Source organism: Poromitra crassiceps, assembly GCF_964638095.1.
Source record: "Poromitra crassiceps genome assembly, chromosome: 4".
In the NCBI taxonomy this organism is placed as follows: domain Eukaryota; kingdom Metazoa; phylum Chordata; class Actinopteri; order Beryciformes; family Melamphaidae; genus Poromitra; species Poromitra crassiceps.
Genome location: NC_139626.1, coordinates 13,992,074 through 14,018,581, shown reverse-complemented (window position 1 = coordinate 14,018,581; position 26,508 = coordinate 13,992,074). Strand labels below are relative to the sequence as shown.

At 45.2% G+C, this 26,508-nt stretch overlaps 1 protein-coding gene and 1 pseudogene across 2 annotated transcripts in view; one reads left to right on the top strand and one right to left on the bottom strand.

The window, feature by feature from the left end:
- Positions 1-26,508, top strand: part of LOC310775613 (rho GTPase-activating protein 23-like) — a gene marked incomplete at both ends in the record, with an annotated part of 79,342 nt that overhangs the window by 11,871 nt on the left and 40,963 nt on the right. Inside the window, 8 exons of the mRNA XM_083635774.1 lie at positions 2,335-2,526; positions 8,581-8,611; positions 9,745-9,840; positions 11,445-11,523; positions 12,771-12,831; positions 14,266-15,670; positions 16,990-17,160; positions 17,921-18,029. Coding sequence (XP_083491900.1) covers positions 2,335-2,526; positions 8,581-8,611; positions 9,745-9,840; positions 11,445-11,523; positions 12,771-12,831; positions 14,266-15,670; positions 16,990-17,160; positions 17,921-18,029 — 2,144 coding nt within the window. The remainder of the gene's footprint in view (positions 1-2,334; positions 2,527-8,580; positions 8,612-9,744; positions 9,841-11,444; positions 11,524-12,770; positions 12,832-14,265; positions 15,671-16,989; positions 17,161-17,920; positions 18,030-26,508) is intronic.
- Positions 20,224-21,960, bottom strand: LOC310774870 (tax1-binding protein 1 homolog B pseudogene; annotated as a pseudogene). The gene is made up of 2 exons: positions 20,620-21,960; positions 20,224-20,401 (listed from the first exon to the last, which is right to left on the bottom strand). The product of its transcript is annotated as a tax1-binding protein 1 homolog B pseudogene (transcript).

Here is a 26,508-nt window from a genome sequence, read left to right as displayed (position 1 = left end):
AACAAATACAAATATAGAGGTTACAGAGTGAAAGGATGGTGGAGGTGGAAGTCAGATATTGTAGGCTTTCTTGAAAAGGGTTTTGTGTTGGTTTTTGAAAGAAGTGAGTGTGTCAGAGTTTAAGATGTTAGGAGGGAATTCCAGAGTTTCGGGGCACCGATAGCGGAGGCTCTGTTCCCCAAGGTGCGGTACTTGGTCTTGGTGATGGGGGTGAGAAGGTTGGAATCGGCAGATCGGAGGTGGCGAGTGGGGGAGTGGCGATGGAGGAGATCTGTCAGGTATGGGGGGGCCGAGATTATTGAGAGCTCTGTAAGTGATGAGGAGGATTTTGAAGTGGATTTGGTGCTGTATTGGAAGCCAGTGAAGGTGTTGTTGGAGGATGGGTGTGATGTGTTCTCTGGAGCGGGAGCGGGTGAGCAACCGGGCAGCTGAGTTTTGGACATATTGCAGTTTTTTGGAGGACAGTGGAAGGGAGTAGTGTTGCAGTAGTCTAATCTAATTGTCTGTGAGCTCCTGCTAGTTCTCATCATAACAATTCTTATTGTTGTAACAGTAATGAACCTTGATCCGTGTCTCAAACTATGCCGTGTTGGGTCCTTGAATTTGGGGAAAAGGTCCTTGAATGTGATGTTTGGGGAAGGTGTGTGAACCCTGTAAAGGAGGAGCTACAGTACTGCTTGTTGTATGTAATTCACTTCAATTGAATGTTGGATGCTCCTCTAAAGGGTCCGGAAAACATGGCTGCTAACACTTCCGAGTCTTGGTGTGAAAGTCAATGGGATTTTTGTATGGGAATTTCGGTTAAATGCATGAAATAACAAAAGTGTACGAAACAGCCCTTCTGTCTCTCTACTCCAAAACACAGACTGATGTTAAAGGACGGCTTTACCGGTAATCAACCTACTTTGTATCATTAATCATCTGATCAATGATACAGACGTTAGCGCACATATCCCACTGCAGTCCCCAGCCTGAGACGTTAGCACACATACTGCAGTCCCCAGCCTGAGACGTTAGCACACATATCCCACTCCAGTCCCCAGCCTGAGACGTTAGCGCACATATCCCACTCCAGTCCCCAGCCTGAGACGTTAGCGCACATATCCCACTGCAGTCCCCAGCCTGAGACGTTAGCACACATATCCCACTCCAGTCCCCAGCCTGAGACGTTAGCACACATATCCCACTCCAGTCCCCAGCCTGAGACGTTAGCGCACATATCCCACTCCAGTCCCCAGCCTGAGACGTTAGCGCACATATCCCACTCCAGTCCCCAGCCTGAGACGTTAGCGCACATATCCCACTCCAGTCCCCAGCCTGAGACGTTAGCGCACATATCCCACTCCAGTCCCCAGCCTGAGACGTTAGCGCACATATCCCACTCCAGTCCCCAGCCTGAGACGTTAGCGCACATATCCCACTCCAGTCCCCAGCCTGAGACGTTAGCACACATATCCCACTCCAGTCCCCAGCCTGAGACGTTAGCACACATATCCCACTCCAGTCCCCAGCCTGAGACGTTAGCACACATATCCCACTCCAGTCCCCAGCCTGAGACGTTAGCACACATATCCCACTCCAGTCCCCAGCCTGAGACGTTAGCACACATATCCCACTCCAGTCCCCAGCCTGAGACGTTAGCGCACATATCCCACTCCAGTCCCCAGCCTGAGACGTTAGCGCACATATCCCACTGCAGTCCCCAGCCTGAGACGTTAGCACACATATCCCACTCCAGTCCCCAGCCTGAGACGTTAGCACACATATCCCACTCCAGTCCCCAGCCTGAGACGTTAGCGCACATATCCCACTCCAGTCCCCAGCCTGAGACGTTAGCACACATATCCCACTCCAGTCCCCAGCCTGAGACGTTAGCACACATATCCCACTCCAGTCCCCAGCCTGAGACGTTAGCACACATATCCCACTCCAGTCCCCAGCCTGAGACGTTAGCACACATATCCCACTCCAGTCCCCAGCCTGAGACGTTAGCACACATATCCCACTCCAGTCCCCAGCCTGAGACGTTAGCGCACATATCCCACTCCAGTCCCCAGCCTGAGACGTTAGCACACATATCCCACTCCAGTCCGGTTGCAACATACATTCTTACAGCAGAGAACATCATTGAAAGCATCGTTGAATCGCATTGAGAACATAGAGATTGCAGTTCCTAGTTTTATATATTTTGGCGACATTCAATTCAGTTCAAATTTGACTGCGTGGTAATAAAAAAAGATCCTGTGGTGTGGCAATCTCACAACACATATCTATGTTTGGTTTCCAGGGACTTTAACCCAAAACTCTCCCCTCTCCATCTTTTCTCTATGATAGGCTAAAGGGGCGCGAGATGGCAGTGTGGCGACCAATGAGAACAGGCGGCGGCCGCTGTCATCGGGCGAGGTGGAGGGCGTGTCGTGGCACGGCCCGCGGACCATCCTCCTCCACAAGAACTGGCAGGGATTCGGCTTCACACTGCGTCACTTCATCGTCTACCCGCCAGAGTCCTCGTTCCACAACTTCAAGGTAACCACAGAGCACAAATTGCACCGCTTCTGTTGTGGACGCAAAGGTTCAATATCCCAGCTGGAACCCAACTTAAAGGGACAGTTTGGTTTGTTTGAAGTGAGGTTCTATGAGCTAGTCCCATACAGTCAATGAACTACGGTAGGTAAAAGCGTTCTGGACGCTGAGCGCACCGTGTATCGAGTTTCGGCACTCTGAAGTAGCAGCCTACAATATTCCAAAATATTCCAGTCTTGCTGCCGCGATCTATCTGTACATTGTGCCCTGAGATAACCTGTGATCTGCGGAGTAATCAAGTTCCGCGGTGCTGTGAATGCATTTTGCGTAGGAATACGTAGTTCTGCGGTTGGGAGAAAATGTAGTGCCAAATGAGAGGGCTGTTTCACGGTAAAGTAAAGCGATGAAAATGGTCAAAATACAGCGTACATGTACACCGATATTGATTTGTTTACGTGGGCGTTCTTTTAGGTGGCTAAATTACGTTGTAGTACCTGGCCCCCACAGCTACAGAGTCAATAAATGACATAGCCCAGCTCTTTCCTCCTCCTTATTGCATAGACAGCCCTGTTAACTCCTCCCACCCAATCTTTGAGCTCGCAGAAATAACCGATTTAGATGTAGCCAAGATCATAAGTAACTTAAAGAACTCTAAAGCCAGGGATGTATTTGGTTTTAACACCAACTTTATTGAAGATCACAAAGACTCCTTGGTCCGTCCTATCACTCACCTGGTCAATTTGTCCATTAGGCATGCAGTGGTCCCCTCGGTCTGGAAGGTTGCGGCAGTAACCCCAATTTATAAAGCTGGGAAAAAAACGGACATGTCTAATTATAGGCCGATAAGCATTTTGCCGATAGTTTCTAAAATAGCTGAGAAATGGGTTGCTCAACTCCTGGTAGAACATCTCAATAATGAACACCCTCTATTACATCCCATGCAATTCGGTTTTCGGGCCCACCACTCGACCGAGACGGCCATCTGTGTACTTCTTGAAAAAGATAGATAGAAATGCTTGTGTTGGTGCTGTATTTTTAGATCTAAAGAGAGCCTTCGACACGGTAAATCACCAGGTCCTTCTGTCTAGATTAACTCAGTTTAACTTTTCTACCCGAGAACTTAACTGGTTTAAATCTTATCTATCCAACAGGACTATTCTGTCCCCTGCGTGCGTGGCTTGTACACGAAGTGACAGATAGCTAAACAGGTGTAGCCTACTTGGCACCGAAAGGGTTGAATGATGACTCAGACGTGGAAAGTAAAGTTGAAGGCTGTTTACTTGTTTGTCTTTGCCAACTTGCTTTCTTACAATGCTTTTGAGGAACTCTTTTAAAACGAGGTGGTTTGGACATGGGGTGAAGTGAGAGTGGCGGCCATTCTCCAGAACATTAGTACGGTATGCGCTGACTCCTTTAGGCTTGTGAGCTTCACCCAGACAAACTTCTCCAACTACCACCCAGCCAAGGTCAAGTCTTTGGGCAAAAGGGGCATTGTTTGGCCCATTAAGCTGGTCTCGGACCTTGTGGACTTGTAAAACATCTCGACCAAGGAGAAGGAGAATCTGTGCATCAGGATCAAGTTCGGGGATGAGGTGAGCAATAGGCTTAAGGTGAGACTGGTGTTCAGCAGCTCCAGGAGTAGGTATTTCTGACCTATCATCCGGCATATGGTCGCACTCTATGAGTGTGGGAAGAGGCACGCTAAGACTTCCATCTAAGGGCTGAGCGATGAAGCCGGTTCCTCTTCTCCCAGACATCTCTGTGACTCCAGCACATGTGCGCAGAGTGTAAGGAGAATCTGTGCCCTCAAGGTTGAACAGATCAAAGAACTCGGACCGAGCGAGAGACCTATTACTCTGGTCATCGAGTACAGCATAGACTCTCCTCGATCTGTCAGGTTGTCCTTCTGGATGGACGTTTATGAGGCAGATTTTAGAGCAGGAGCGGGATGTATTGGCTTCACCACACACTTCTGTGCATTTGGAGATTATGTCCGGAGAAGCGTCTTCCCTTTCCTCCCCGCCGTGCTCTGTTTTGGGGTCTTTGCCAGTCCATGGAGCTGGTCCTGGATGAAGAGCTGCGACATGTCTATTGCTGTCACACTCTTTGCACTGAATGGCCATTTTGCAGTCTTTTGCCATATGATCAGTTGAGGAGCAGCATCGGAAACAAATCCCACTCTCCTTGAGGAATGCTTTGCGTTCTTCCAGTGTCTTAGCTCAGAAGCCTCTGCATCTCTTGAGGGGATGGGGCTTTTTGTGAATCGGGCACTGCCTGTTGACGTCGAAGTTACCGCTGGGAATCTCTATAGACTTGGTGGCAGGTTTTGGAGTGATCTCGGTTTTGTGGGAGGAAACTTGGCCTCTAGAGGGTGCATACCTTTTCGCAATGTTGTCTGGCTTTACTGCTGTCATGACAGATGAGCTCAGTATGAAACTTGGATCATTACGAGTATGGGCCTCTCTGCAGATAAAATCAACAAAGAATGAGAACGGTGGAAAGTGAACTTGGTTTTGCAGCTTGTATGAACTGCCTAGTGTCATCCATCTCTCTTGAAGCCCGTATGGCAGTTTCTCCACTATTGGGTTAACCCCCCGAGATGTATCCAAGTATGCTAGCCCAGGCAAATAACCCTCTAGTTTTGCTGAATCCAACTCCCTTAACAGATCGCCAAGCTCTCTTAATTTGAGGGGATCTTTGTTGTTGAACTTGGGGAACCTCTCAAGTTTGTCCAAAAGAGCCTTTTCAATTGTTTCAGGTGACCCATAGCACTCATCAAGACGCATCCACGCCATCCGGAGCCCATTAGCAGGGTTACTGACATGAACAGCTCTGATTCTCCTAACCTGCTCCGATGACTGAGGGCCTAACCATCTAGTTAGAAGGTCAAGCTCTTCATTGTAGGTGAGTTTCAGCCCTTGTATGACATTCACAAAGGTCGATTTCCAACCCCAATAATTGTCTGGCCGGTCATCGAACCTGGTCATCCCAGAGGTCACAAGCTCACGACGAGCCATGTAGATAGCAAAGTCATTTATGTCTGGGTGGTCAGGAATAGATGACTGTCCAGACAATTATTGGGGTTGGAAATCGACCTTTGTGAATGTCATACAAGGGCTGAAACTCACCTACAATGAAGAGCTTGACCTTCTAACTAGATGGTTAGGCCCTCAGTCATCGGAGCAGGTTAGGAGAATCAGAGCTGTTCATGTCAGTAACCCTGCTAATGGGCTCCGGATGGCGTGGATGTGCCTTTTCATATTTGTTAAACGTTTTTAAGAGTGTAGTTACTCTGATTGTATACTTGTGTATTAGCTAGCTCTCTTTTTCAGAGACGCTGAGCATGTTTAAAGGTAAAATGAAGAGATGGCTGAAGTCCACTCAAACCTGTACACATAGTTAGGGGTAAAGAACAAGAACGGTTCTACTGTATTGCTATGTGGGTAGTATGCTGTACATTTCTTTCTTTTCATATTTGTTGTTTAAATCTCTGTATGTAGATCTTAAACTTTTTTAAGAGTATAGTTATTCTGATTGTATACTTGTGTATTAGCTAGCTCTCTTTCTCTTGCTGCACTTGTCTTTAGAGATAAGATGGTATTTTAATCCTGTATATTTGCAACATGTTACTTTTTCCCTATCAGGACACAAGGCCTGTACCTTCTGGCAGGGGGACTAACAATGTAAATCAGTCTTGTGACTGCAATTGTCGTGCATTTACATTTTGCTAAAATGTTCATTAATGTACACTGTCCCCTATTGAACAAATAAATTGAATTGAATTGAATTGAATTGAATTGAATTGAATTGAATTGAATTGAATTGAATTGAATTGAATTGAATTGAATTGAATTGAATTGAATTGAATTGAATTGAATTGAATTGAATTGAATTGAAAGCCCTGTAGGCTGCTACTTCAGAGTGCCGAAACTCGATACACGGTGCGCTCAGTGTCCAGAACGCTTTACCTAATTCATTGACTGTATGGGACTAGGTCATAGGACCCCACTAAGGCAGTTTAGTGTAACATGCATACCTTAATCTAAATCTACGGAGGTCACTCCACACGCTTTCATGCTCAATACTGAAATGCTGTTCATATCTGATGTTTTTGGATGGCTGTTCATATCTATTCATGTAAGTCATGCAGGGCCCGAAATTAACACCCGCCAAGCGCCATTGGCGACCAGATTTTACGATTGACGGGTGATGCTCAGGGGTCTACCCGCCACTTGGCGGGTCCCAAAATAGTCATAATGTAAATTTAAAACTGTATGATTTGGTGTGCAGCCGGCTAACATGGGTTCGAGATTGTCTGTAGTTTTCTGGCTGGGCGGGGTCCTTCCGGCTAACACTGTTTAACACGGGGATCAACACACCGGCACGCGCCGTGAGAACAAACAAACGCACCCAGCAGCACACAGTGACAGACCTGAGTTGCGGACGTGAAAGATGCCGTCTTATACATTAAATATGAAACTTCTACACACAAAATCAAGATATATACAATATATAACAGTATGAGAGTAAAGAGTAAGTATGAGAATATGAAGAACGAATATGCAGACTACCTGCATAAGCTATTTACAGTTAGCAATATATTATATGTACACTAGGGATGCACAATATATTGGCAATCATATCGGTATCGGCCGATGTTAGTCATTTTTTTAATATATCGGTATCAGACCAATGAGCAAACTAACAACTTTGTTAATATCGGTTATCGTATCGGCCAACATTTTCATATGGGTGCATCCCTACTGTGCACATGTAGATGGCGTACACACTAAGCCATTACTTACAGCACTATAGAGGCACACATGGGCATTTAACAGTGTACTCATAGCAAAGGGTTCAGATGCCACAGTCAGAACAACAGATCTGACAGACAACACATGGTGTTGTAATGGATGCTAGAGCGGTTAGCTCTGTAGACTAATCTCATGTAATGGGTAGAGCTAATCTGCTAAACTAACCTCTTCTAACTAAGGGGTTAAACCTGCACCACATGGACAGAACCAAGGACTGTGTCACCTCTTGAACCCCTAAACGGCAAGGCTTTAACAATCCCTAAACTCTAACTTGAATTGAGGTTTTGGTATTTATCTTTGATGTCCTGCCACCTCTGTTCCCAGACTTTACAAACAACATGTTGTTGACCAGTTTAACATCAGGCAGGCAGGCGCAGGCAGGCAGGCCAAACTGCCCAGTCAGCTGGGGCCACTCGAATTTGGCCTGGCCGTGGACCGTGGGGTTCAAATGTGTGCGTGTGTGTGTGTGTGTGTGTGTGTGTGTGTGTGTGTGTGTGTGAGAGAGACAGTCCACATTGAGCTGACCAGTGCCACCCTGTGGTCTTCCTCTACTCTACACCAGTGGCTCCTGCATTACATTACTGGCTTTCCTTGGGAAGCTGAGCAGGCCTGGCTTGGATACTCCTTGGATGGGAGACTGGTGCTGGAAGTGGTGTTGGAGGACCAGTAGGAGGTGTATTCTGGTCTGAATGGTCTGATGAATACTCTGATCTGATGAATAATCTCCCCAATGCCCCAGGGCAGAGACAGGGACTCTGTCCTGAGAGTGAGCACCGTCCTTCGGATGAGACGTTAAACCGAGGTCCTGACTCTCTGTGGTCATTATAGAGCCCATCGACACTCTTCGCAGGAGTAGGGGTGTAACCCCGGTGCCCTGAGGGGTGTAACCCCGGTGCCCTGAGGGGTGTAACCCCAGTGCCCTGGCTAAATTCCCACACAGGCCTTCCTTCAATCACGGCCACCTAATCATCCCTCGTTACTTTAATTGGTACATTCAGTCCTCAACTCTCCACCGTGACGTGTGATAGCTGACGTGTGGTGAGCGTTCTGGCGCAAACTGGCTGCCGTGCATCATCACCCAGGTGGGTGCTACACATCGGTGGTGGATGAGTTGAGTTCCCTCCACCTCCCTCCCCTGATATGTGAAGCGCTTTGAGTGTCTAGAAAGGCGCTATATAAATCCAATCAATTATTATTATTATTACTCTGCTCTCTTAATGACTGCTCTTTGTTTCTCTCATAGGATGAAGAGAATGGAAATGCAACTGGAAAAGGTGGGTGTTGTATGTTTTATGCTAAGCTGTTAGTCTATCGTCGTACAAGCTTTATAAGACCAAGGACCATGATGGAAATAAGTGTTTACACTTTTTCATGTCATCCTTATTCTTTATCCAAAATAAAATCAATCAATCAATCAAAGCGGTAATTTAGCGCTTGTGCGTGTTTAACGCCGGGTGCAGTGCAAATTGGGGGCGTGCCCAAGCGCTCTGCTATTTTCACTGCACTATAAAATGCCATGTGCGCTCCCGCAAAGGGATATAATGGCCGTGCGTATGCAAAGATTTATGCAGCCACACTGATTGGTCTGATTAATGTAAAGCCCAGACTCTGGGCATTACATAAATCAGACCAATCAGATTCCCTCTCTCACTTCCCTTATACCCTTCACGGGTGTGGAGAACCCAACACATCTTTGTATTATTGATCATATTAACAAAACATTTTCACCTCATAATTTTCACATAAATTACCCAAATAATGTTATTTCTTAATGTACACTCAACGGAATGTCTATTCATTTTAAGAATGGCATTTAACTTTCTGCAAAAGAATTTGAATGAATTTGCGCGATGCATGCTGGAATCTCCATCGCATCACATAGCAATAACACTGTATTTTTTATCAAAAGAAATACTCTGGTTAATCTATTTTGTTAACCTTTTATCCTTTCAAAATCATGCATCAAAAAGAGTTTGCCCTTAACTGTCAGCGCTCCACCGGAGCAGTGAGCATCATCATAGTTTCATAGTTTAGTGAGAATTTCCTTTGATGAGGCCGATGATCACGCTACAGTGATTTATGTCATGACACTGTCTGTATGTGTCTCTGTGTCTGGGAAAAGCAACTCTGTTATTCTATAATGGATGAATGTTAGGTATCTTGACTTTGTTGGGTTTTGCTTATTTCAATACTGGGAATATTTAGATTCACTCAGTTCACAATTAATAGTTGAATCATCTGTGTGTGTGTGTGTGTGTGTGTGTGTGTGTGTGTGTGTGTGTGTGTGTGTGTGTGTGTGTGTGTGTGTGTGTGTGTGTGTGTGTGTGTGTGTGTGTGTGTGTGTGTGTGTGTGTGTGTGTGTGTGTGTGTGTGTGTGCACGCGCGCGCGCGCGTGTGTGTGTTTAAGCAGGTTGTCAGCGATCTCGTTTGGAGCCAATGGACACAATCTTTGTGAAGAGTGTCAGGGACAATGGCCCTGCCCAGCAAGCTGGATTGTGTACAGGTAGGACCGTTTGTATAGAAGTAGAAATGGAGTCTATATTAGGGGTTGCACGACTCCTAAAGTTGGCTTTTCTATCAATAAAGTCGAGTCGTTAACCAACCCTGCACGTGGTGCAGGGTTGGTTAAAAAGAAATCTATCTCGCTCACTGAGTTGATGGCGTCAGCAGCTCGCAATGCATTAGCCATGGGAGGAAAGTAAACGCTAAGTAAATGACTTAGCTGATAGGCTACAGCAGTAGTATATAGTAGTATATGTCGCCCCCCCTTATATCAGCTTTTATAGCAGTATTATAGGTCTAACAGTTTCCATTATACATGCATTTCATCCATCAAAGTCCTGGATAAAAAGTGTTTTTTTTCCTTCTTCCCCTAATTCAATATTTACGTTCATCACCATGTAAACAAAAACCATGTGCTTTTAGGTAGCACACGCATCAGACTCCGTGTTGCCAGATTGTTTCCAATAGACCTGCATTTGCTTGGGCGGTTTTGTGTGCATTTTGGAGGTTTTTGAGCAGTCTTTGTGCTAGAAACATCGCTGTATCTGGCAACCCGACCCAACGAAGAAATAACATCCCTTTCAGTTTCAGTCTTGATAGGTCAAGGTTAAATCAAAGCAACTAACGTTTAACTTCCAGAACCATTGTTTACATCGTTTGGTGTGCATGCCATCCTGTTAAAAGCAGGATAAGAGTATATTATTTTATTTATATTATAGCGACAGATTGCAGATGGCCTTAAACGGCACACTCACGTGACTCTTCTTTTTTTGAGAGAGAGAGCCTGGTGACGCGAGGTTACGTGCAGACTTTACCGAGGGACCCTGAAGGCGTCATGTGCAGGCTAGCTGGCTAGGAGCAGAGGACCCGGTTAATCTTTCTATATTCTTCATCACAGTGGCTCATTACCCGCTGTATACTTAAACGTGCACTAGTTCTGCATAAGCACTCTCTCCTTCTTTTACCGACTTTCTCACTAATCACACGGCTGTTTACATTCTTTTCTGATCAGCTAGTTACTTAGCTTAGCTGTTAGCGATGGCTGCTGTCTCTCCCTCTCGGTAAGATCTTATATGTTTATATTAACGTTACGCATAACATTGCTTTATATTTACGGGAGTGGGAGAAGTCTCCCGCTAGTGTTGATATCCAGTTTGATCATGGCAGAAAGATGTGTGCTTGTTTATTTGCTGCGTCGCGTGTAACGTTAGTTAGACGAAGCACACACACACACAGACATTTTTTTTTTAAATAATCGCACCCTTTTGCGGTTATGTAACGCACGTGCTGACATTGCGATTGCGATTCGATTAACCGTGCAGCACTAGTACATGTCTGAGTGTGAGACGTCAGTGAGTTGACAGCGAGTTCACACAAGAGGGGAGGGGTCAGAGGTCAGCTCCTCTGCTGCAATTCTCAACATTTAAAGTGACAGTGACTTTAAGTGAAACAAAAAGTAGTCGGCCAGAAATGTTTTAATAAACGGCAAATTAGCCGGCAGCCAACGCTGATGGAAAACCCTGCGCTATATTGTACCCTTCACACTCCCAGTCCCTGTGTGTGACGTGTGTGTCTGTGTGTGTGTGTGTGTGTGTACGTACTCAGGGGACAGGCTGGTGAAGGTGAATAGGGAGAGCATCCTGGGGAAAACCTACTCTCAGGTGATCGCACTGATCCAAAACAGGTGAGAGACTTACAATTACTTGTACGTTTTAATATGACTTATAACGTATATGATTTATAATGTATAGAACATCTACCATGGCTGTTACTGATTTATACGTTTTAATATGAGTTATAACGTATATAATGTCTACCCTGGCTGTCACTGATTTATATATTTTAACATATAGAATATCTAACCTAGCTGTCACTGATTTATACGTTTTAATATGATTTATAACGTATAGAACGTCTACCCTGGCTGTCACTGATTTATATGCTTTAATATGATTTATAACGTATACAGTAGAACGTCTACCCTGGCTGTCACTGATTTATACGTTTTAATATAATTTATAACGTATAGAACGTCTACCCTGGCTGTCACTGATTTATACGTTTTAATATAATTTATAACGTATAGAACGTCTAGCCTGGCTGTCACTGATTTATACGTTTTAATATGATTTATAACGTATATAATGTCTACCCTGGCTGTCACTAATTTATATGTTTTAATATGCTTTATAACGTATAGAACGTCTACCCTGGCTGTCACTGATTTATACGTTTTAATATGATTTATAACGTATAGAACGTCTACCCTGGCTGTCACTGATTTATACGTTTTAATATAATTTATAACGTCTAGAACGTCTAGCCTGGCTGTCACTGATTTATATGTTTTAATATGATTTATAACGTGTAGAATGTCTACCCTGGCTGTCACTGATTTATACGTTTTAATATGATTTATAAGTTATAACGTGTAGAATGTCTACCCTGGCTGTCACTGATTTATACGTTTTAATATGATTTATAAGTTATAACGTATAGAACGTCTAGCCTGGCTGTCACTGATTTATACGTTTTAATATGATTTATAAGTTATAACGTGTAGAATGTCTACCCTGGCTGTCACTGATTTATACGTTTTAATATGATTTATAAGTTATAACGTGTAGAATGTCTACCCTGGCTGTCACTGATTTATACGTTTTAATATGATTTATAAGTTATAACGTATAGAACGTCTACCCTGGCTGTCACTGATTTATACGTTTTAATATGATTTATAAGTTATAACGTATAGAATGTCTACCCTGGCTGTCACTGATTTATATGTTTAATATGATTTATAAGTTATAACGTATATAATGTCTACCCTGGCTGTCACTGATTTATACGTTTTAATATGATTTATAATGTATAGAACGTCTACCCTGGCTGTCACTGATTTTGCTCATCTTCTCTGATCTTCTTCTGTAGTGAAAACATTCTCGAGCTCTCCATTATGCCCAAAGATGAGGATGTGTTGCAGTTGGTAAGTGTGAGTATTCACTTTCTTCTTTTTCTCTCCTTGACTTCTTAACACGTTATTGTCTTAAACTATAGATAGAATGTTTGGCGAGGCTGTTTAGTTAGCAAGCTATGGCTGTTTAGTTAGCAAGCTATGGCTGTTTAGTTAGCAAGCTATGGCTGTTTAGTTAGCAAGCTATGGTTGTTTAGTTAGCAAGGTATGGCTGTTTAGTTAGCAAGCTATGGCTGTTTAGTTAGCAAGGTATGGCTGTTTAGTTAGCAAACTATGGCTGTTTAGTTAGCACGGTATGGCTGTTTAGTTAGCAAACTATGGCTGTTTAGTTAGCAAGGTATGGCTGTTTAGTTAGCAAGCTATGGCTGTTTAGTTAGCAAGCTATGGCTGTTTAGTTAGCAAGCTATGCTGTTTAGTTAGCAAGCTATGGCTGTTTAGTTAGCAAGGTATGGCTGCTGTTTAGTTAGCAAGCTATGGTTGTTTAGTTAGCAAGGTATGGCTGGGATAAAATAAATCACATCCAGGTGTTGAAGTAAGCAGTGCAGGTTTAGGAGCAGTCAGAAGAGCAGTCAGACAGGCAGGCCGGCAGGCAGACAGGCAGGCAGGCCGGCAGGCAGACAGACAGACAGACAGACAGACAGGCAGACAGACAGGCAGGCAGACAGACAGACAGGCAGACAGGCAGACAGACAGACAGGCAGACAGGCAGACAGACAGACAGGCAGACAGACAGGCAGGCAGACAGGCAGGCAGGCAGACAGACAGACAGGCAGACAGACAGACAGACAGACAGACAGACAGGCAGACTGACAGACAGACAGACAGGCAGGCAGACAGGTTTAGGAGCAGAAAAGATTTAGGAGCACAGGCGAGTGCTTTTACTTCTACACTACGCAGATCCCCATAGGCTACAGATGCAAGGCAATTTTCCGAAAGGACAAATAAACTAACTAACTAACTAACTAACTAGAGCCTTCTCCCCAGCCCCCTTCTCCATATGCATAGGCTACAAACAACGGACACCTCCTGCTACAAACGGACACACATGTCACATATAGAAGTGGCTGCACCCCTAAAAAGAACATTTTCGTATTTTTTTTAATATGCCAAAAATACAGGTGCACAGTGACAAAAATGTAACAGATGTGTTTCAGTTTTTCATGTTTAGTAAAATAAAACTTTTTCGTCACTGTGCAGCTGTATTCATGGCCCATTTGTTCGCCCATTTATTGTTTGATCAAAGTTGCTTCTGCACATCAGCATTTTCAGTCCCTGCGTTGGTTGTTGTTAGCTATTTATTTCCCTTTTCCAGATGGGGGGGAAAAAGAAGAAGAATTATTTTGCTGCATGCTGCATCTGCCTTTTGCTCTCTCCTCTATTCATTCCTTCATTTCTCCATATCCCTCTCTCTGCTGGTTTTACATTGTGTGACATCTGCCCTCCTGTCTTTAGGCGTACTCCCAGGATGCCTACCTGCGAGGCAATGAGCCATATACAGGAGGGATCCGGAACCTCCCCGAGCCGCCCCTCCTATGTTACCCATCCTCCAAGCCCAGCTCCACTGCCGCCCAGCCCGGCCACAACCACCACAGTCCCATGGACAACTGGCACTGCCGGCCTAGCCCCGCCACCTCCCCGCTGGACAACCGCCCCTCTGACGCTGCTACTCCCACCTCCGGCTGGCCCGGGGGCCCCGAGGACACCGGCAGCCATTTTGGCGGACCAGGGCGACACCGCGGACGCTCCTCCTCAGCCGTCAGCCCACTGGACTTTCACTTTGCCAACCACAACGCCGCCCTCGCCTCGGCCACTCTGCCTCCAGCTCGGAAGAGCAGCCTGCCAGCCTCCTCTCGCACCCACTCTGACACTCTCTGCCACCAGGCGCTGTCAGACTGGTACTACAGCCAGGCGGAGGTGGCCGAGCGCATGTCCCCCCGTCACCGCAGTGTATCTCAGGAGCGTTTAGCGGAGGTGGAGCTGGGCTTGGCGCTCGGCCCCGGACCCGCGGACGCCCCCGCGCCTGCTGCTGAGCAACACAAACAAGAAACCCTCCTGGTCCACCACCAGGCGGCCACCGCCTCCCATGACTCCTATTGGCTGGGGAGCTGGGGTGGTGTTTCAGGTCCAGGTAGCAGGTCGTGCTCGGAGAGCTTGCTGGCAGCTTACGCGGAGTACGAGCACAGCTACGGGCGCTCGGTGGAAACGCTGGCGCAAGCCTCCGAACTGGTCTCGCCGCACTTTGAAAACACTTTGCTTTCGCAAGGATCCCAAATAACAAAAGGCAGCCAGCAAAAAGACCAGAAAACCACCGTGACATCCTCCGTCACGACCCCCTCCGTGGTTCCTCCAAGTGGCAGGCAGACCGGTCAGCAGATAGCCGAACCCCAACCCCGGAGAGTCTATGAGGAAGAGCTGTTGGGCTACAAAAGCTACAGCCCCTCTTTCTGCCACAAGGCTGCCCACCTGCTCCAGCAGGCCCACTCCTTCAGAGAGCCCACCTACAACTGGAGCTCCAGCAGCAGAAGCAGCCCTGAGGACCGGCCCCAGTCCACCCCAGCCCTGCCTACATCAGATGAGGACAGAGCCAGGCTAGGGGAGGAGAGGGAGGTGATCTCCCCTGTATCCCTAAATCAAGAAGTGGTCTTGAGGCAGAAGCCGCCCTCAGGCCACCGGACTCCCATCCAAGCTCTTCGTCACTCCGACTACGCCACAGCGGTGAAGTTCCCAGAGCCCCCCAGTTTCAAGCCTTTGCCTGGGACCCCCTCCCCTGTCTCTGGGGGTCCCTGCCTCAACCGCAGGGCCAATGGTAGCCTGGCGCAGCACACACATGACTCGATGTCCTCTATTCCCTTCATAGGTCAGTGCCCTTCTATCTAGTGCCTGTAGCAACTGATAATATAACTGCCAGATAATGTGATGACTTGACACAATATAACAACATGTCCCTTTAAATTAATTTCAAAAGGAAGAAAACATGACATTGTAACTTGTAACATTGTAACATTGTAACATTATGTTCTAAGAGGTGGAACCTTTTTTTATTACAATATTAAACTGAAGATGGTATTACATGATCTGGAGAATTTATATTATGTGTTATATTATGTGTTGCTACAGCTCTCGCCTCCATTTAATTTGTGTGATCTTGAAGTGTACTAAGACTGTTTCTATCCTTTTTGTGTGTATACTGTACCTGCATGTCGTCATAACTGATTGTAGGCTACCCACAGTGTATTGGGTTTGGCACTGTATACTATGACTGTGTGTTTGTTAGGGTGTCACGACCTTTCTATGTTGTCCAGTGTTTGTTGTAACAGATGGGACTTTTTATTTCTACTAACAGCTGCTCTAGAGGCAGAAATAATGTCATTGGTTGAGTTAAACACAGTTCTCCTGGCAAAGTCATGTTAGAATAAAATCTCTGTGAAAAAGGCAAGAGGTAAGGCAGGATTCCCACAGGTCCTTGAAATCCTTGAAAGCTTGTGAATTTTGGGGGGGGGGGGGGGGCTCGATCAAGACCTTGAAAGTTTTTGAAAATATGCATAAAATAGACATGGGTCATTGAAAGTGCCTGAATTTATATATTTTTTATATACTTTATATATAAGGATAGAAAATGAAGTTATTTTCATATATATATTTTAAGACAGCACAGTTGAGAAGTGTTGACACATTCAAGCATCTGTCTTTTTAATAGTTGTCTGTGAGCTTCTGTAAAGCTGCTAGTTTTCATGATAACAATTCTTAGTGTTGTAACAGTAATTAACCTTGATCTTTGTCTCAAACTATGCTGTTTTGGCTCCTTGAATTTGAGGGATTTTGGGCCTGGAAAGTTCTTGAATTTGATGTTTAAGAAGGTGTGGGAACCCTGTCAGAGAGGAGTAAGCCATGAGAATATGAGCAGCTCGGACTCCAACAATGTTTGTAGAACTAAAGTCCATGGCACACCAATCCAACATTCTCCAACAAACACAGATGTTTGTTTGGTGTGCCATGGCTGTCTGTTCTTGTTTGGAGATGTTTGGTCAGATTCCACATGTTCAATCCTTTAGCTTGTTGGATAATGCTTGCTTGATGTGCCATGGGCTTAAAACAGCAGCTCCTCCCCTGGCTTTGTAGATGTTTAACCCCTCGTCTCTCACCCCTGGTCGCTCCCCTGTGCCGGTGACCCTGCAGATGACCCCACCAGCCCTAGCACTGACCTACAGGCCCGCCATGTACCCGCCTGCTCTGTGGTGTCCACCTCCAGTTTCCAGCCCTCCAATATGGCCACCCTCACTTCCACGTCTGTCTCCCCCGCCCTCTCCTCCACCTCCCCCTTTGTCCGCCTTCGTTCTCAGGACTGCAGTGAGTCTCACTTACCCACTCTGAATCCCCACAAGCCTCAAATAGGGTTAGACAGATACAGTATATGATGTTTTTGAATACCAGTACCGATATTTTTGGATGAAAGCTACCAAACCCAAATGTTGCATTGAGGCCATATAGAGCGGTGCAAGAATGAGTCCAGAAACCCAGAACTGAGTTAGGATGGATTCCCTCGTCTCGAAGTCAATGGGTTTTTTGAAAGCGTTTTTGGTTAGATGCCTGAAAGGAGTAACCTGGCGCTGCCTTTGGAAACTGTTTTGAAAAGGGCAGACGCGTTCCAAAACTACCTGGCAGGTGATTGGATGAGCCATCTGTCTATCACAGATGGCTGGATTTCTCACGCGATCATGATCTTGTGAATCCAGCCGCCCTAACAAGGTTCTGAAATCAGGTCTTCTGTGGTTAACAAAAGTTTATGATACTTAGATGTCATGTTCAGCAAGATAATCTTCACAACTGAACACCACTGTTATGGTGTTTTAGGCGTTTTGTGGCATTTTTATCGCATTTATGCTTCAAAAATCATAAGAGTTATATTCATTTGTGAAGATTATCTTGCTGAACAAAACATATGTTCATAAACATTTGTTTGCCACAGAGCTCATTTTCTGCAATAATCAAAAATGGAAAAATCTAACTTCCGGGTTGGCCTACAAAAATATGTCATCCCTGCACCACACTATTACGGGACATAACCTTCCCTCTCTTTCCCTTCCTGACTTTGCTTGTGTTCCTTCAGGCAGTATCAAAGGTCGTCGGTCTTCCTACCTGCTGGCCATAACCACCGAGCGATCCAAGTCATGTGACGAGGGTCTGAACACCTTCAGGGAAGAAGGCCGCGTATTCTCGTAAGTTTGGACCTCAGTGGCCACACTCTTAACAAAAATGGTTGTTTAGGCTTGTACAATAGCAGAACCCTTTGGTGTGGTAAAGAAAGACCCCTATAGCACCTTTACCCTGACCAAAGAACCCATGAAGAAACCTGTTTTTCTCTGTGTAGCTTCAAGCTGAGTGAGTGAATTAAACGTGAGAAAGTTTGAATGTTTCTATTGCAGTGATTTTTAGGCTGCATCTTCATTAGCGCGTTTGCAAGAACGCCGCAGTTAAAGCCTTCCCAGTCTACACACACGCACACGCACATGCACACATAGAGCAAGCTCCGTTCATAATAGCTCCTGCGAGACGTATGCTCCATGATGCGTCACGTACACTGAGCATGCGTGCGCGTGCCTCAATGTGTAGTACTGGAGTCCACATCGAGAGGGCAGCAACTACAGCCAAGGCAAAGAAGAAGAAGAAGACAACGACGCTGTGCCACAATAGTGGTTTGAATCACAAATAACAAGGTCAGAATTTGGTTATCCATGTTGAAACGGTGTAACGTTAGTCAAAATGGCACTTCTCTCAACTCACACCAAAAGTGTGTCACCAGTGCGACACACTTTCTTCTTCTCTCGGTTTATAGGCGGGTCGCTGACACTTTCAAGGTGCTTACCGCCACCTGCTGTACAAGTAGGTTACTTGCATCATTTCAAAACTCCGGTCTTCACATCCCCACACTCCCATTCCAACCCGGATTTTGATGACGAAGATGGGCTCGGCCGCCGGAGACCGGAGTCTTCGTGTTTTGTTTTGTTTTTTTGTTTTTTTGTCTTCGTGTTTGACACTCAAAACAATAGAGGTAGTATGTGGACAATAGATGCAAATGAAGTGCAGATCCCTAAAAAACAGCCTAATGTAGACATGGCCTTAGTTGTCCAATAGGCAAAAAGTAAATCGCAAACATGTCGTCTCCCACCGCTGATGTAGTTCCTTGGGTCAGTCAGTAAAGAAAAAGTGAGAAAATGTTTTGGACAAAATTCAACATGGCGGAAAAAATGGGACTGGCCTATATTAGGGCTGCTGCGATTTGTGATCAAATCGTAAATTGACAATTGGAGGGAGTGATCGCCAATTGGCTTTTCTACAGCCATATTTAAGACGATTTTAACTAATTCTCTATCATAAGACGTTATAAAAAAAACTCTAGTAGCTGCGCCCCTAGTCTCAACGCCAGCCCCATGAGAGTTCTTACGCTGATACACTACGTTACTGCATGCTGCAGATCTCTCTCTGGGTCTGGGACACTCCTCCAATCAGTAACGACTTTGCGATCAGACAACACGGGAGGCGCAGCCCATTTTTCGAACCGCTCTCTCATCGGTGCTACGACCTGTCACTCATTCAATTTTAACCCGCCTTCAAAACCAGCAGTGGCTGTGAAGTGGCACAGACTCACTTATGTAGTATGCGGAGCGCAGCGATTCAATGTAATATTTGAGTCTGGGGAGAGACTACTGCGCCCCCTACTGTGTACACTTAAGATATGTTTCTGGCAGACCGGTTAATCAGCGCGAGTGAGGGAGGCAACAAATACCGGCTGAAAGCCGGCAATTACCGGCTAACGGAATCCCTGGGGGGGAGAGAGCATGCACGCAGCTTCTCCTGTCTGTGGCTCAAGAGATGTAGAGGATAGCACCAATTAACTTCACAGTGCAGCCTGAGAGATGTGTATTCCCAGTAACTAGTAGCAATAATAACAATATTACCAATGGCCAAATACTTACCCATACTAATGATAATAGCTACCCATATTAATACAACAGTGCATCTTTGCACAAAGCTCTCAGGTTTAAGGTAGCCTACCTCGGTTTAAGGTAGATTTAGAACAGATTAAAAAATGCGATTAATTTGCCATTAATCGTGATTAACTATGGACAATCATGCGATTAATCGCGATTAAATATTTTAATCGATTGACAGCCCTAATATATATATATATATATATAGTATGTCAGGGTCGTGGAGGGATGAGTCACCAAAACGACTATTATGAAATATAACAAAAAAAAAGTCTGGTATCATTTTATTTATTTGTTTATTTTTATTAGTACATATTGAAGATACATGGAACTCACTTAACAAATGAAACTGTTCTATGAATGAAATAGCTTAATATTTCGTTGTAAGAAAGAAATCTAACAGAAGCCGAGCATGCATTGATTAGCTGATGAGAAATGCTTCTTTAGCCAGACACAATGAGCTTCTCTCCTGCTCCCCCTGCTGTTCAGAGAGCTTAATCACTTGTCTTTGCAGTCGCTGACATTCCTTGTACTTCTCCTTGTAGTGTTCAGCAGTCATGTGCAGGCGTAGTTTCAGGTCATCCACCTCTCTCTGCAGTCTGTATTGCCCTTGTGTTTGTGTACATTCAGAGTGACCCAGACAAATGGGCTCAGCAAGGCCATTTTGAAGTATCCAAAAGTAATTCAAAGCATTTCAAAGTCATTCAAAGCATTTAGAATACATGACTTGAGTAATCTAGTGCAGTGTTTGTTTCTCAACCACTGGGTCGCGCCTCAGAGTGCCATCTAGTGGGCTGGGCTGTGGAGGACCTCTCACATCAAGATATCAGAACGATAGTCTATCATTTAGTTGGGATGCTGCTGATAAAGCCTTGGCCATCATCTTCTCCACGAGGCGCTGCAGGCGGAGGCAGTGGGTCTGAGCTTCATCCTTGGCCTGGCGCAGGGCATCGGCCTCCACCCTCACGCGGTACAGGTCGGACATGCTGCGGTCACGGGTGCTCGATGCATCCCTCAGCTCAGCCGCCAACATGGAGGACTGCTGCTGGTTGGCCTGGAGCTGCTCCTCCTTCTGTCGCAACTGTTCCTTCAGGGCTTTCATCAAGGGGGACAAATTGGCCACGGCCTCTCTGTGCTGTTTCTCCTTCTCAGTGAGGTAGGCCTGCAGGCCTCCCACCTCCTCTTTCAATTGGGCCATTTTGTTTTCTTTGTTCACATCCACAGACTTCAGCACCTGCAGCTCTGCACTCAGCTTAGTGTTCTCTAGCTCCTGGTTATTCAGGTGAATCTTGTAGAGTTCCTTCTCGTCTTTCTCATTCTTCAGATGATATTCAAGGGCCTCCTTCTCCACTGTAACTTTCTTCACTCTATCCTTCAGACTGTCTAACTCAGTTTCCCTCTGCAGGCCTTTCTGGGTGACTCCATTCAGGTCCTCCTCAAGCTGCAAGACCCTGGCTGTGGCCTCCTCCAGCCTCCTCTTTACATCCTCCCTCTCCTCTTGCAGGGCCTGGGAGGAACTCTGCACAACTTGGTTCTCTCTCCTCACCTGGGCACAGGTCTCCTTCTCCTGCTCACACTCTTTCTGTAGGCTTTCCTTCTCTTCTTGTAGTTGCTCCTTCTCTTGCTGGAGCAGGGCCATGTTTTTCACCAGCTCTTCTTTCTCTCTCAGGGCTTCTTCCATCTTTTGCTGCAGTAAGCAAGCCTTGGTGGTGACCACCAGGATGTCAGGGTTGCATTCATCCTCCACAATCAGCAGCTCATCCTCTGTAGGGCTGTTGACACAAAACTGGAACGGCGTGCTGGTCCCCAGGATCTCCCCTTTGTGTGTCACATAGCAAAACTGGTAGAAGTTACTGTCATCATTGGGCACATAATATCCCTGAAACACCACAGCTCTGTTGACCGTGGTGCCTTCCACGTAGTTCTCAGGGACAGGCGACCACATGAATGTGTAATAGTCCCTGGCTGTGCCCCAGCCTACCTTGAATATGCCAACCCAGTCCTTCTGATGTGGTTTAATGAACTGTGTGAGGGTGTAATGACACTCCAGTGCAGCTTGGGGGTGGTAGCTCTTCTCCACATCCTGGAAAATTACGTGGGCAAAGTTTGATGTGTCCATGTTGTTGCTGACTAAAGTTCTGTCCAGGAACAGTGCCATAAATCTTGCCATGTTGAACTGCAGCTGAAAATCCAAATGTATGCTGAAAACAACTGTTGTTCTATGATTAAGACATCACTGATGATGTCACAATGTCTATGCATAAGTGACATCATCAATTGACATCAGTTCACTGGACAAAAAGTCATTGTGACATCATCAGTGATTTATGACATCACTGATGATGTCACTATTGACATGCGTGTCAACAGTCAGTGACATCACTGATTGTTAAATCACAAGTCTCCACCCCACCTACAACTGTCACTCTTGACTAAAGCACGCCCACACCCACAAAATATTATTAAAACTTCAGGCCTGTGATTCTCCTGATTCCCTCCAAACATTTCCAGCAAACAAAGAGGAAGCCAATGTGAGTGAGACAATGGACTTTTCATTGTTTGGTTGATATGTGCTATGTAAAGTTAAACTGTTTTTTACTTTAATTTGTTAGATTCCTGAGTTTAAATCCTGAGTTTAAGTTGAGAGTGAAATGCCAGTGGATGCATTAATGATGTAAGTTGACCAGTCATATTGACCTAATAATTTGTTATCAGACCTGTAATCCTCTTTTTTCTAATACTTTGTGCAGATAAAATCAATCATCCATCAACCAACATTCACTCTGAAAATAAATGGTTGAACTGCCCTGGACTCCTCCATTGTGTTTAATGTGCACACTGACATCCATGTTCTTGGCATGAGCCAACACCACCACCAACAGCACAGATCCTTTTCACTGATGACATCATCACTGATGACATCACTCACTGATGATAGTTGCTTTCATTTGAAAGTAATAAGTTACTTTACAATATTACTGTCTTTGTAGAGTAACTACACTATGAACTATGGAGAGACTCTCCCCAGACTTAAATATTACATTGAATCGCTGCGCTCCGCATACTACATAAATGAGTCTGCCACTTCACAGCCACTGCTGGTTTTGAAGGCGGGTTGAAATTGAATGAGTGACAGGTCGTAGCACCGATGAGAGAGTAGTCTCTTAAAACAGACTGTCTCATCTACATCCGGCGAATGCAGCTATATACAGTCTGTACGTTACACCCCCAGAACATGCACAGGGAAGTTGGGAAAAAAAAACCTTCAGACAGGAAAGAAGTTCGACGGAATCCAACCAATCACGACACGTGTGTCCACGAAAAATGCGGCATATTGGATTCTGATTGGACTAATGAGCGGAAGACCCGCCTTTCTGCGATTCTGATTGGACTAATGAGCGGAAAACCCGCCTTTCTACTTCCCATTCCGGTTGGTGCATGATTCTCCCCCACGAAGTACAGACGGTATGGCGGAAGCATTTGAAAATTGCGGAAGCCAACTCGTCTGTTCTAAGAGACTAATGAGAGAGCGGTTCGAAAAATGGGCTGCGCCTCCCGTGTCGTCTGATCGCAAAGTCGTTACTGATTGGAAAGGACTGAATCCATCACTGGCATATTACTGGCCAAGTGAACGGTTCCCTCCCATAACCAGCCGGCTGGGGGAAAGTGTCCCAGACCCAGAGAGAGATCTGCAGCATGCAGTAACGTAGTGTATCAGCATAAGATCTCTCATGGGTCTGGCGTTGAGACTACGTATTCCACTACTTTTGCATCACTTTCACCAAAATAACAGCAGTAGCAGAATGACATCGCCACCCTGAAACATCCCGAAAAATAATTTAAACCGCCCTCCCCCCCCAACCAATATTTTATTTTGCAATTTGCAATTTTCTAAACACCAACAGATAAAAAAGAACAACTCAGATTCAGGAAAAGAAAAGAAAGAAAACCCATACATACACATATACAATTACCGTAAATTCCGGACTATAAGCCGCACCGGTGTATAAGCCGCACCTGCAAAGTTGACTATTTTTTTCTTATATAAGCCGCACCGGACTATAAGCCGCGGGTGTTTTAATGGTATTTTTTTTTTTTTTTTTTTTTTTTTTTTTTTTGTGTTTTAATGTTTAATTACCATATGTAAGGGTTCATGCACAGAGGGGATTGTCGGGAAAGAGATGGCTGTTTGAGGAAGCTCCCATTTATTAACATTTCAACAAAACAACATAACAACACCACCTGTGTTGTTTTTTACAGTGCACACAGTGTCATACAGTGTCATACAGTGTCATACAGTGTGGTGAAAAGAGGGCAAGAGAGGAAATTAAAACTTATTATAGTTATATAGGATTTATAGTTAGAAAGAGTGCTAAAAAAGAGAGATTTTTTTTTTTTTTTTTTTTTTTTTTTGAAAAAATCCATAGATAAGCCGCACCGTTATATAAGCCGCAGGGGCCAAAAAAGCCCAAAAAACGGGAAAAAAGGTGCGGCTTATAGTCCGGAATTTACGGTACAACATAGTGCTACCAGCTGCATAAAGTGCTTATGCGATTGTAAAAAAAAAAAAAAAAAGGGTCCTACACAAGGGCGTCCATAGGAAACCAGCCGGGCGAGTCACCCATCGCCCCTAACCTTGTCAAGGTAGGCCAGAAACAGGTCCCAAAATGTTAGACATTTCTTAAGTTAGTCCTCAGGAACCCGAGTCTCTCCATCCGTATAACAGAGATCATGGCCCCTATTCTCCCACAGGCCTTCGGCGCTAAAACGCGCCTTAAACGCAAAAAAACGTGCCTTGCGTCTGCCTCGGGAAGATATCAACATGGCTTTACGCTGGCAAATGCGCTTTAGGCGGAATGGGCGTGGCGCACTCCCTGAATGGGCGTGTCGGCCTTAAATGCCGGCCTAATGATATCTTCCCAACTGGCGTAAATTTAGCGCTTTGCGCTTTTGAAAACCAGGCCTATTCAGTGCGCCAGTTGCGATGAGCGCTCTTCTGCCTCTTCTCTGTCACCCTTCTCTCTCTCTCTCTGACTCCCTCGCTCAGACAGACACAACACACTTCCCATAGGAAAAAGAAGTTGTAAGTTCACTGCCTGGCATGTCCCAGCATGCATTGTGCTGCTCCATTTAGCTACTAAATAGCAACCAAATGAGCCGAAATAGATATAAAAGGTAGATCTAAATAATGTGTAATGATATCCCTTGTCGATTTAACGTGATTTAGATAAGTGACAGCGGAACGCGCTTCTACTGTCATGTGCTATACTGTGATGTCCGCTCCAATAACTTGGCCCTACTTCACATTTAGTTTTACAATAAAAACACATTTATGCAATGACTTTACATAATGTAGGGTATATTTATGTGCATCATCCTTCCTGCAGCAGGCGAGAGAAAATGATATCTTTCTGGACAAACTTTCACCAATCTAATAGGCTATATTTTTCTAGCTGATGCATTTAGAACATTCTTTTCACTTTGATCTTGCTATAGTGTAGGGTATTTACATGCTTGCAGTATTTAAACTGCAGTTAGATTGGTTTGAGAAGCATAATAATATGGAATAATAGTCTATATATGGAGACAGACAGACTGGATGAAGGGAGGGGGGGGGGGGGGCAGAGCGCTTGGCTTTGTCTGGTTTTACCGGATTTGTCCAGGAATTGGAGCTTAAAAGGCAAGCGTGTGACTCTTTACTGCAATTCTCCAATGAGCGGACTATGCATAATTTTACGCTTAAAAGGCGTGGTTATAATGGTTGAGGCTGCGTGTAGCGCCGATACCAAGATAGCGAGTGCGCTGGTCCACACCCACTAACTGCGCTAGGCGGCCTAGCGCTAGGCCTTAAACGCAGTTTCTACGCCGATTGCAACGATAGGGCCCCATGTCTGCCAACCACACCTGAAAAGAGGGTGGAGAGGGGGACTTCCAATCCTGCAGAATGAGTTTCTTGTCAAAGATTGTCCCCTGTGTCAGAGATTGTTGCACAGCTGTAGGGAAGTCTAGAGGTCTCCGAGCAGCCGAAGATGGCGAGTTGTACCTCTGGCTGAAGGGTTATTTTGTAGGCCTTAGAGTACCAGTCAAATACTTTGGCCCAGAATCCCACCAGTGAAGGGCAGAACCAAAAGCCATGAGACAGAGTGCCCTCCGACACCCGACACACGGTGGTGAGACAGATGGGTAAATCTTGTGCAACTTATGCTTAGAATAGTGAAGACGGTGAGTAATAATTTAAACCATCTTGAAGTCAGTGTAAACCGTCCAAAATTATTGTCATCTAGACTGGGTATTTGCATAAAAACACATAAATTGATAATTTGATCATTGTATCTTTATTCAGTTCATTCATCTGCTTTGATTGAAAAATAAAAACTCAATTTGTAACTTGTGTTACCCGACAAAGTAACTGATATATTACTGAAATCCTTGGTAATAAGTTATATTACTGAATTACTGCTACAGTTACACAAGCTCCTGTTGTGCATTTGTGGTTGGGCGAAAGAAACATGGGCCTTGGGCTTGAAGATCCACCAAGGCAAGAAAAGGTGCATGAGGGAGCAGAGACAGGGGCCTCGCATTGACGAGTACTTCTTTCCAAGCAGACAGTCAAATCAGTCGAATGAAGCACAGTGACGGGACAGAGCATCAGTACCCGTCACTGAGGAAGCCGGAGGAGGGACCCTCCCAAAGGAAAAGATCAAAG